Genomic DNA, 12464 nt, shown 5'->3' with positions numbered 1-12464 from the left:
ATAAGGGAAAGTGTCAAAGAAACTGTACGATATCATTATTGTGTGTCCTATTTTTAAAAACAAATTCCACAGCCAGATCTCCTTGTGGTCGCTGGAACTTAATACGAATCAGTGTATGCGCTGTCGCGAGGAGATTACTGCTTGTTCCGATATATACAAGGCTCTTTGTTTGACATGCCCCGTAGCAGCCCTTATGTTCACTTATGTCATACACTTAACTGAATCCATGCGTTATCAGCAGTAAACACCAGTACAGTTGCAGGAAACTTATTTGCGTTTATGATGCCTAGCTCGGACCAGAATTCACACAGCTTTACATTCGTAAGCTTTATTATTTGGCCGGCCTCGCCTTTGCTAACGTTATGTTCGCTATCATGATTGGCCGGCATCTCTTTTTTAAGAAGGGATCAATGTGCAAAATTATTTGTTGGTGTGTGCCCTTATATTTATTGTGGGGGCGTGTGTCCTTAAATATTGCCCATGTTTGTCAGAACCGCTAATGCCGCACTGTCTGACCACGTGTGCACGCCACTGAACGTGCGCAGTTGTAATCTTGCCAGCACGTATCGCGCAGCATGTAGCAAATTGAGTATCCTGATATGCGAAGAACGCTCCGCTTGGACGTTTTAGGGCAACGCAATATGCTACCATAATACGCTGCCTCGCGGAGCCGGGCGCAGGTGCACCTGGCCCCTCGGTGCAGCGCATTATGCAGGATTCAGCATACGTGCTCCGACAGATCCCATTCCTACATATAGGCAACATCAGTGTGATCTCCTAACGGATATCATTTGCTCTAAGTAAACCCCACTGCAGTCGCTAAGCTTCACAATTTTCGCCTGAAATGTGAAGCTTGGCAGTTTCGGTCGTGCGGTCGCAGTCGCTACACGTTTGTCCTATGCTCACGGTCACTCCACAGCCATGCCAAAACAATGCGCCTTCGGTTATGTGTCTCAGTACCAAACCATTTTCGATGCTGTAGTCATCGAAATCAGTGTCACGAGGTACGCGGCTGAAACGGAAGTTGAAGCGTTTTTAGGGCGAAACGCCGAAAAACAATATTTTCTAGATTCCAACATTTGTTAACTCCCCACTGTTAGAGTCTACTTATGTACCTCACCAAGCAAGCAGGCCACGTAACATTTAAGAAAAAGCGGACGACTATTCAAATAGTTATCACGTCCGACAATTCTTCAAGCCGCATGAATAGCTGCTGGGACGAGGCATTTCACGCCCCAGCTGGCAGCGCCATAGGCTCGCCACACTGTATTGCCGTCATTTTTTTTTTGTCCAGTATAACAGCAAGGCTTAATCCCGGACGTGTTTCGCGCACAATGGTCCAAGACTTTTTTACCTGTGGAGTCATGACCTTGCCGCATACTTCCAACCACTTACACAAGTTGATAGCGCTACTCTTTCGAAGCCTAAATCGAGAACGACCTAGAAGTTTACACTGATAGGCAACTATACACATTAGGTGACGCTCGTAAGTGAATCTGACTCGCCGCCTATTTCTGACTCTACCGTATCCTAAAAATCGCGCCCTATCCAAAAAGGTGCTGGCAACCAAAGAACCGAAACGGCGACAACATGGCGGCCTTATTTAGTACTGTGCTGAGTGTGGTGCGTGTACACGGGCTATACATAGCAATCTACAGCGGTGATCACCTTAAAAAGCCGCCGCTTTCCGCAATACCATGCGTATAAAAATAGGCCCTGCGCGGATTCAACTTAGGCTGGTGCTTTGCCACATGAAACCGAGCATGATGGTACTCATGTGGACCGCACTTGTTTTATGGTTTAGCTAGCATGACATGTGTATGCGTATGGCCTAAAGAGCCCTGATGGGATCCTTTTATTCATGGACTGTTAATTTGTCGAACAAAACTGCGCAGAAGACACAACTTTGATACTTAACTATTGAATTCGGATAGATTATAATAAGATTTCGTAAAATCACAGGTGCCCTTTTTTTTAATTATAGGAACCTGGGCAAGATTTCAAGCTTGGAGTAGTATAGAATTTTCTGAAGCTTTGTAAAGCCAGTGCACATTCCACCTGGAAAGAAAGTAGTATGGAATCACAGCGTTGCTAAAATGTTTCATACAATGTGGCGCATTTAGAACCTGAGACACATACGCATTATTATAATTATTCTACCAACCTAAAAAGTTAGACATAACAAGACTAACATCACTTTTTCGCTATTTTTAAATTGCAATTGTGTGTGCCCCCGCTTACAATTCACGACCTAAATCTTTTCAAATTAATGGACATGGAAACATTTTATAATCGCCGCGAAATCAGTTTTTCGTCATAAATGTATGTTAATCGAATGATAACGACAAGGGAATCTATACAGTGGGGCAGGCGGATATCGATGATATCGAACTCCTACTGACAGAGAGGAAAAGCAGACGATTGTTTGAAGCATGGCATCGCAAGATTTTGTTAGGCCATTGAAGACACATACCTGAATAAAAAAAAAAACTTGTTTTAGAAAGGACAGTAACCTAGATGACTGAAGCACCAGCTCTATCGTTGCAGGCAAATTATCGCATTTGGAGAGGCAAACACGAGACGCCACACCTTTTTTTCCTTTTTTCGATTCGTTCTGAGACGCTGCCGGTGCGTCCTTGGCCTTCTCTCTCTACGAAGACCCACTGCGCCCACTGACAACACGGAAGAACCGCCTGGAATTTTAAGAAACACAGCGTCAAATTTCGCCCACTCGAGCCACGTAACGATGAGCTAACGGCTGAATGCACGCAAGAATGCGCAGAAGAAGCCAAACCCAAGCCATTGCCCCTGGTGCAGACAGGGCCCCCTCATCTGGAGCTGATCCAAAAGCAGCTGTCTTGCCCGAAACGCATTCTTGCGCATCTCGGAGGACGGCAACATATCAGGTCACCCAGACTCGCGCAGGGGGCCGTGTGAAGAGAAGCCACGCTCAGCCTTGACGCGCGCGGCTGGAAATAGGAGCCGGTGGCCCGGCCCAGCGCCTTCTTGGGCAGCGCTCGAAATAACAACAAGTGGGGGTAAGGGGGCGGGTCCCGCGGCCAGCGCCACCGCAGTCGGGTATCCGTCGGGCTTGAAGTCGAGGCTCGGCGGATCCACCATGGGAACCCGTCGACGACAGCCTTACCTCCACATGGTGTACGACCGGAACCAGCAGTACGGCGACAGCCTGTACCGCAAGACCGTGGACGACTTGTACTTACGAGAAGGCATCATGCCTCCGCGCGCCCTGCTTTCCAGCAGGCGCTTCGACGACTCGTACTTCATGACGCGCTACCCGAGGATTCCCTCCATGTACCGCCTGATGAAGCGATGGGACACTGGCGATGACTTAGCCTTGCAGCGGAGCATGTCGCTGTCGCACATCACACATCCAGAGTACAGCAGGGCTCTGCTCAACCGGCTGCTCTACCCTGACGACAAGCTCTCCCGACGCTTCGGTAATCAGAACAAGCTGCACGTCCACTCGTCCCACGACCGCCACGTCCGCGCCATGGAGGACCACCGTTCGCTGATGGCCGAGCTCGAGTTGCAGGAGGCGCAGGACCGACTTCGCCGCGAGCACAACCGCAAGTGGTTCAACCCGGACGCCATCGCATACGAGATTCCATCATTCAGAGACGACCCGCTGGCCACCGTGTACCGCCGTCGCAGGCCGTTCAGCTTCTACGACTTCTACTACTGGCTCTAGACCTGCCCGACCGCCGTGCCCTTCTCAGTGGACCTTTGCAATGACAACAACTGTGAGCCCCCAAAACTTTAGGGACACCCGACTTATCGGTACAATGGTACTGTTGATTACTGCCTCGGATGCATACTTAGTGTAATCAATTCCCTCTAGAAGAATAAATGTCTAAATTTCTGGCTTTACAATGTGTGGTTCAGTGCGGGGAATCAATGTTTCGATTCCCGCTAGTGCTGTGATTTCTGCAGTAGGATGATGTCTACAGGTAAGAGTTTTCGATTCATTCATCTTGATATGGCACCTGTGCTTGGTTGTCCAGTTGTGGCATCCGATCTGTCTTTGCAGAAAGAAAGATAGTTTGCCACAAGCTGATAGTGCAAATGTTTTGCTGCAAGTATTGCTTTATGTGGCTGTAACATATTTTTTGTGTCACTGTTCCCCTTAAACCAACCTCTGGAGAACTTGCGCAACACCGAATCGGCTTTAATTGTACGCGTTCTGCAACACATGCATCGCTGTCAGTTGCGAAATATGTATATATATATATATATATATAAAAGCAACCATTGCTAATATACGGAATTTCGCTATTGAGTACTCAGGCTTAGCCGCATGTACTGCACACATGCGCACGAAGGTTTCGCATGTGGCATGCTTTACATGACATTGTCAAGGTTGACTGTCAGGCGTTATATATGATGTTCATGGCTTCGTTGCCGCAACATTCGGACAAGAAGATGAATCATATTTTGTGCTTTAGGCAAAATTCAGATGGTTCTGTACTCCCACAAGGGTATATCGCCTGTCACAGCAGAATGAAGCAAGAAAAACGCTTAAGGAATTACGAAAATCATGCGGCATTCATATATTTCCCTTGGTTAACTCATATATAAATGTTTCTCATCATGGAAGCAGGGCGAAACTAAGGCTTTAAAGGTCAGCCGCTTTGAGCATAACACAACCGCATAAATAGTGCTCTGCTGGATGCTGCGAGGGGTGACTGAGACAGGAAGGGAGAGAGAGGGGAAAGGTCTCTCCCATTTTGGGGCGCCAACGTCCTTGCGGCTCGACATAGCTCAGGAGATGCGACCTCCAAAATGTCGCAAGATGGCAACCTTGACCTCTATTTAAACTCCTTAATACGTACGCATTGTGATTTTGCGAAGACAAACCACGGTCAAGCTTGAAATGTAAACCACAATGTCAAATTCAAACTTCTCACTGCAATTGTTTGCTTTAAGCACTATAGAAAACTTGTACGCTCCTTGCGATTACCAAAACAGTTACAGTTATGACGTGATCCTGGATACACGTATGAGGTGATGATAAATTCCAGACATACATGAGGCCTAATTCACAAAACTTTGGCTGACATTTGCTATTTGACATTTGCTAACACAACTACTTATTGTCAATACGGGTCCGCTATATAAAAAAGCTCTTACGCTAGAATTGTTCGTAAATGCAAATTTCAGTACATACTGGTGATAGACATATTATTAGCTATAAAGTGGCCAGCCAATGTCAAGAAGCATTTACGAACCGAACTCTTTATGAACAAGGCCCTTATATTGAAGGTGCATTCTCCGAAATAAGAGCCAGTGTGTGCCATCACATATCATGTAAGAACATACGATGGCTTAATGTAACGGTAGAACCTTGTTGCACATTTCCAGGCACGGTTGTGACATAGAATTTACAGAATTTACACGCATTTCATTGAACTACTTCGCATAATATGACTTTTGAGAGCGTTAGCTTATATTTCCGGCAAAGCCAACATTTTTTTCTTTTGAAGCCTGTATGGCATGGTCATTTCCCTTGCCTTACATACGCCCTGTTAATGCACAATAACACGACAGAGTAAGGGTACTAATGCGCAATTGTACAATAATGCACGAAACAGAATAATACATGACGGGTTCGTTGGATACTTATGCGATGGGAGCATAGTGCTCTTGGAGCCATCGTTCTGTTGCCAACTATATTGAATTTTTTGGTAATTGTTTTTCTAATGTATTCACCGAGGGCCCTGAGAGTCTTATGCGAGCTCAGACCCAATTCTATGAAGAGTCGCTACTTATTTGTCGCTGAGATCACAAATATGAATAAACAAGTGCACTTAAACCCTACTTTCAAGATTGTGCATTAACATCATAGCGAAGTTTCATGAATGTCAAAGAATAAATCAAATTTAATTTCTTTTTCACCCACAGCAAGCAGTACCAGCTGGAAGTGGAGCAGCTCAATATGCGCCTTGCCGAGGCAGAGGCCAAGCTCAAGACGGAGATTGCACGCATCAAGAAGAAGTACCAGGCCCAGATCACGGAGCTGGAGATGTCCTTGGACGCTGCCAACAAGCAGAACATGGACCTACAGAAGATCATCAAGAAGCAGTCCATGCAAATCACCGTAAGCACGATAATGTCTCTCGACTTAGTAATCCCTTGCACAGTAGTGACTCTCGTTCCGCCATTGCTCGCACTCTGTAAATGTGGTGACGTTAACGCTCAAGTCTGTTCAACTAGAAAATCTCGTGCCCTAGAGTGCTGAATCTTCTAAACGGCAGCCTCTTCTGCCTTGCAAATAGCAAAGCCTAATGGTCAATACACTCAATGACAGGCTACCTTTAGCTGTCTCACCTGTCACTCTTCCCCGACCAAAATTAAACACGCGACAATTTCTTTTGACTTGAAAATTCGCGGGATCATTTTGGTATGTTTCTGCTTTTGTCGTAAGGAGCAGTTCTCAGGCGCAAACTTTTACGCACAGCTCCTGGCTCAAAGTTTTCTTAATGAAGAAAAGAAAACCAGAACGAATGTATGACAGTAAATTCCCGCGGCGTTCTTTGCAAGGCAAGAACTGCGTATGTTTCCACAACGAGAACAACAACTGAAACTTTGCCTCGCATGTTTGGTGCACCCGCAGGAGCTGCAGGCCCACTACGACGAGGTTCACCGCCAGTTGCAGCAGTGCGCCGACCAGCTTGCCATTTCCCAGCGTCGCTGCCAGGGACTGCAGGCCGAACTGGACGAACAGCGCGTGGCTCTCGAATCAGTAAGCTGCTTTTTGGAATGACTATTACATCTTGCACGATGACTGGGCATTAGCACTGAGACTGACGCGACATGTTAAGCCGCAGACGCAGGGCACATCCATTTTTACAAATACGCTTTGAAAGATAGAAGAATTAAACGGAGTAGCGGATACTTTGAAGGTTTTTATAATAGCTTACAGCTGATATGTACGCCTCTAACAAAATGCATGATTACTTTTGGCTGAGACAAAATCACACATCTACGAACTTGAAACTCGATGTACGTTGTGCCTTTGCTGGAAACAAGAACAGTGGCGTTGTACGCAATGCCAGCGCTAAACAAAAGTGAGCTGAAGTATTATATTCTAGTGAGAAAGGAGGAAATATTGCGACTAATATTTAAAAAACAGTGGAGAGGCATAAAGCACGATGTTATGTGTTGGAGAGATACATGCGCTGTTCTCTTCTGCACCTGTCGTAGGCTCTGCGCTCCAAGCGGGCCGCCGAGCAGTCCCTGGAGGAATCGCAGGTACGCGTGAACGAACTGACCACCATCAACGTGAACATTGCTGCAGCCAAGAACAAGCTGGAGAGCGAGCTCTCTGCGCTGCAGGCCGACTACGACGAGCTGCACAAGGAGCTCAGGGTAAGCGCACCTCGCCAGGCTCTCTATCCCGTGCCGGATGAAAACCACGGAGAGTGGACCGTCATGTTTCAATACCCAAAAAGATTTTCCAACGTAAACCACGATGTACGCGAAAACATTTTATTGTTACTTCATGTTCATGGCTTCTCGGCCTTTTTGAAATAACCTAGAAATAATATATTTTTGACTCATAGATCTATTCAAGTAGCTCCCAAGTAATTAAGTAAATGACATGTTCAACTTGTTAATGCAGTTATAGAGGTTTTTCAATAGACGCATATTGACAGAGACCAACCACATAAAGAACAATCAAGAAGAGGTACGCAAACGATAAAGGCACAAATGTTGCTCTGGAAATGAGCCGGCTTTCCCTTCCCCTCTCTAGGTGGTTGACGAACGTTGCCAGCGCACGATCGTGGAGCTGAAGAGCACCAAGGACATTCTGATTGAAGAACAGGAGCGCTACATCAAGGTCGAATCTATTAAGAAGTCCCTCGAGGTCGAAGTCCGCAACCTTCAGGTGCGCCTGGAGGAAGTGGAAGCGAACGCCCTGGCCGGAGGCAAGCGTGTCATCGCCAAGCTCGAGGCTAGGGTAAGAACTCCAGGTCTTGTGCTTCTCCTGCTGTTGATCAGCAATTTTGGAATTGCAGAACGCGCATGACCTCTTCTCGCCTTATGGTTGATACTTCTAGCAGCGCTAGTTGCTACAGGCACATATGCAGCAATTTTTTTTCTGGCATTTTAAAGCACTCCCTCCCTTCGTCTAGACAATGAAGCGTCGACAGGACTAGGTGAAATACACTGCGTCGCCCACTTCGTTGCCCCGCCTGCAAAGAGTTGAAAGCATCATCATCACATTCGTGAGGCTGAGCTAGCTAACTGCTCGTACTCTTTCAACTCGCAGATCTGTACTTGAAAGGAACTTGAACGTGACACCTTACGAAAGATGTCGCGAATTGCTGTCACAGGAGCGGGCTAATGAATACTATCAACGGATCAAAGCTTCATATAACATTTTTATAGTAATCTTGTTTCGATGTCCGTCTACAAAGTCGCCCTGCCAGATGTGCTGCAATAATCGAACAAAACAGGTAGCTATAAGCGGGTTTCAAGATACGCAAAACTGAAGCGACAGCACTCCCTCCTTCATGGCAGAAATAATATTCCTTGCACATATTTTGTTTGTACGAGGCCTCCAAGAATAATTTTATTACTATTTTGTTTCCAGATCCGCGATGTTGAGATTGAGCTGGAGGAAGAGAAGAAGCGCCACGCCGAGACGCAGAAGATTCTGCGCAAGAAGGACCACCGCTCCAAGGAGCTGCTGCTCCAGACCGAAGAGGACCACAAGACCATCACCATGCTCAATGACGCCGTCGAGAAGCTGAACGAGAAGGTCAAGGTCTACAAGCGACAGCTCAATGAACAGGTGCGTGCTTTGGAATTTGCAGTCTAGATAGTATCGAAGGCGATGGGCACAAGAAGAATTAGGTACATATGGGCTATTTTTGTTTAAATACCGGAAGACTCGCAAAAAGTGTCGCTGGCGATAGTAACAACGGCAGTTTTTGTACATAACATAGAGACTCCTGTAAAATTACCAGGCAAATAAAAAAAATTCGAGACTGCTTGCTGTCAATCAGATAAGATGAGTTAGGAGAAAACGTGATCATCTTGTAGGGTTGAAGATATACAGGAATAGCTTGGCCATCAAGAAATAAGAGCTATGAAGCCTTACATCAGATAAATAGCGAACGCGGCAACTGTTGCTACAGCATTGGTCAAATCATATCTTGAGGCATGCGCGCAGTCGGAAGCTCGCGGAGAAGTGACGCATTTTTGTGCTCCCCCTTCGTAGGAGGGTCTGAGCCAGCAGAACCTGACCCGCGTGCGCCGCTTCCAACGCGAACTGGAGGCGGCCGAGGACCGCGCCGACTCCGCCGAGAGCAACCTGTCCCTGATTCGCGCCAAGCACCGCTCCTGGGTGACCACCAGCCAGGTTCCCGGTGGCACCAGGCAGGTCTTCATCACCGAGGAGTCCAGCCAGAACTTCTAAGCCTAACGACGATCCCGAGCGACAGCAAGCACCCTGGCCGCCACAGCATGCAACGTCCGCGACGGCGGAGACCGTATACAACGCCGTTCTTGAAAGAACATAACCGCTACAATAAACAGACTCCAGGGTTGCTACGCTCGATGTTTCCAGCTGTTCTTGCCTGCCGTTCTCGTCTATGACTGCCACATAGAACGGGGTTGATGAATGTGCTGTGTTCTTGCTCATTTATTTTGGAGCGGCTGCGAGAGGGTTTAAATATGGCACGGAGAAGGAATTATCTCAAATACCACTGCCCTCATCTGCCACTGAGTACCGCTTACAAAGAAGGGTGCTTTCTGTTTAGTAGACGCGAGACTTTGCCTGCCATATTTATATTGAATCAAACTGAACACGAAAGCTGCGGCACTTTTCTCAGCCTTCCTTAACCTGCCTCCCATAATTGACGAGATATGACATGGAGGCCTTCTATAAACGGCGTGTAGAACGGCTATCATTGACTATAGTAATCCTGGCATCCATGACCTTTTCAGGAGACGCCTAAATTTTTTCGCATAAAGGGCCAAAGCGTAGCTATAATGAGACCATATTGGCTGCTTTTACAAAGCAGTATCGGAGACGTGTTGCCTGTGGCCAGTTATACGAGCTAGTTAGGTCTAACAAACGATGCCAGAAAAAATGCTCAAAATTCAATAAAAAGGTGCGAAGCGCCTTTCTTTTTTGTACGGTCTTACAAGACCATACACAACCTTCCATGGTTACGCTTGACCATATCAGTACAGCACTGATACCTTTATAAAAAATTGGCCCTTTTATTTTTTATCCTTCCAGTATTGTTCTCAATATCTGTTTGGGTATATTTTGTGACTACTGATGAGAGTTACACATACGTTAACACAAGTCATATGCCGCTGACAAATTTTGTTCTATTTTATCCTCTCTACTGTGGGACTCTTGTCGTCCAATTTTTTCGCTAAAGCTCTCTCAATCTCTTTCCTCCTTTTACTTGATGTGATTTGTGTGTCGTAGAGCGTGCACGCTGCAGGTGTAATTTTACAGAAAGAATAAAGGCGCCTCCAAAAATCCTCTACCTTCATGCATCTTGTCTTCGGCCCACACATGAAAACGAAATTTCTGACCAAGAACCACGAGCTCTTAACTTAGGAAGGCGCGTGTTGAAATTGCACATGAGAAAATGGGCGACTAGCTTCAGTGCGAGAACCCATAATTCACGCCTTCCACGTTTTAGATGTGCCACGAAATTCGTACTGAGTGGGTCTGATCGACACTGACTTCGCAGGCGTACATTGCCACCGTGAGTCACTGTAGATGTGCCGAGAAATCGACGGTTCTGACATGGTACTTGCAGCAGCCATGAAAACAAGCGCTGAAGCTTATAAAACTGGAAGTAACACCGTAAATATCACACAGCAGAGCCAGCAGGATACATTGTTAGTATACGTTGGCTGTTGCGCGACGCCAGCTACCACCACTTATCTTCACGTACTAGTGTCCAGATTCGAATGAACGCATTGTTACACATGCCTTGCGTGAACGACTGGCAGTTATTAATAAGGTGGTGCACGAAGTGATTCAGCTAAGACTTTCCTGTGACGAATTGAATGGATATCCCCCCCCGGCCCCCCCCCCCCCCAAAAAAAAAAGAAGGCTTCGGCAATTCATCTGGCGCTGAACGAATTTACTGCGATTGCCGCAAGCTCACATACGACGCGCCATCCGCCGAAGAAAACCTTCTTTGTGATGCCCAGAACGCCGTCCTCTTGCGCTAAACTACTGCCTTTCGTTCCTACAACATACATACACGGGGACCACTTATTTCATACTCTCTATTGGGCATAAAAACTCGCACAAATTACCAAGAGCAAGTGTTGCCCTACAGCTCAGTAGTTTCCATGTTGAAATAAATTTACCATGTTCCCTTCCGAAGTGCACACTGTGGCAAGGACGTGAGCTGCAGCCCCTTCAGTGGTGGTGGGCAAATATTTACTTTAAGCGCGGAAGCACTTAGATTGTGTCGCTATGCGCGTTTTGGCGAAATTCGTGTGAAACGCCTCTGTAGAGCGTTGAACAAAAGGAAACAGCTGAATATTGCGCGCTTTCCTATAAACAAGTCAGGGATCACTATAAGCCGATTACATATGTGCAGGCTTAACGTCGTAATTTATAGCTTCATTACCCATAACAAGGCCGGGATAACGTAACGTTGCTATTCCAATAATAATCCCCTTCACACTTCCGCGGTGGTCTGCGAGCGGCGCTCTTCGCGTACTATCACTGAGATAGACCGGCCGCTAAGAGGAGATAATAAGAATAGAAGAGAATTGAGCGAGATGAATTTGTACATCATATCGACCCGGAAATCTGCTCACTGACGCTACTTTGCGGGTCAAAACGTCGTGCTGTACCATCAGCCGCTTTGCTGGAGTATGGATTGTCTGAAGCATGCAGTGGTGGTGATCGACAGACTTCCTTCACCCTGTGGCGAGGGAGAAGATGACTATGGCCTGACTTGGCACGACGACTTCACGACGACTGCGGCCGCCATCGGCGTAACGGAAAAGCCAACCCAGTTTCTAGTTTTTAACTGCTGCCGAAGCAAACGTTTGTAAAATGACTCGCTCTCTCTCCACTGCGAGTTTTTCTTTGTGCCGCTGGAAAATGTATGAACCTAATTGCTAAGGGTTACGTTTTCTCTTGCAGTAGAGAAAATATAATTGAATCCGCTTTTTACTTTTTGTCACACATATGGGCGTGTAGGTTGGAAGGTCAGGGAGCCGAGTTTCCTTGTATATCCAATCTATTTCAGCCGCCTCGCTCACTCAATAAGTCTTAAACCAGTATATCGCTTTCCAAAGGGAAGGCCAACTTTTCGTAGTGTGTCAAGAAGCATTTCTTGAGGCTGCAGAAGAAGAATGTGTGTCTCTTAGCACGGCGATATGTGATAATGGTATACATAGCTGGCGCCTTGGGCTCCAGCAGGCAGTAAGAAGCAACGCGATATTAG

At 46.6% G+C, this 12464-nt stretch overlaps 2 protein-coding genes across 2 annotated transcripts in view; both read left to right on the top strand.

Annotated features, from left to right (window-relative positions):
• The window catches only part of Prm (Paramyosin), a 32301-nt gene extending 21772 nt beyond the window's left edge, over positions 1–10529 (top strand). The window contains exons 9-14 of the mRNA XM_075703520.1: positions 5920–6115; positions 6632–6760; positions 7222–7386; positions 7772–7978; positions 8615–8815; positions 9245–10529. Of these exons, the coding sequence (XP_075559635.1) occupies positions 5920–6115; positions 6632–6760; positions 7222–7386; positions 7772–7978; positions 8615–8815; positions 9245–9442 (1096 nt within the window). The 3' untranslated portion in view covers positions 9443–10529. The remainder of the gene's footprint in view (positions 1–5919; positions 6116–6631; positions 6761–7221; positions 7387–7771; positions 7979–8614; positions 8816–9244) is intronic.
• Positions 2897–3891, top strand: LOC142591155 (uncharacterized). The gene has a single exon (XM_075703527.1). It carries the CDS (start codon positions 3119–3121, stop codon positions 3707–3709), a length of 591 nt encoding a protein of 196 aa, XP_075559642.1. The 5' UTR covers positions 2897–3118; the 3' UTR covers positions 3710–3891.
• Positions 10530–12464: the final 1935 nt, after the last annotated feature.

Source organism: Dermacentor variabilis, chromosome 1, assembly GCF_050947875.1.
Source record: "Dermacentor variabilis isolate Ectoservices chromosome 1, ASM5094787v1, whole genome shotgun sequence".
Taxonomy (NCBI): domain Eukaryota; kingdom Metazoa; phylum Arthropoda; class Arachnida; order Ixodida; family Ixodidae; genus Dermacentor; species Dermacentor variabilis.
This window is presented reverse-complemented; position numbering and strand designations above follow the sequence as displayed.

Coding starts and splice junctions, on each gene's coding strand:
- LOC142591155 (XM_075703527.1), top strand. CDS start 3,119: ATGGGAACCCGTCGACGACAGCCTTACCTCCACATGGTGTACGACCGG.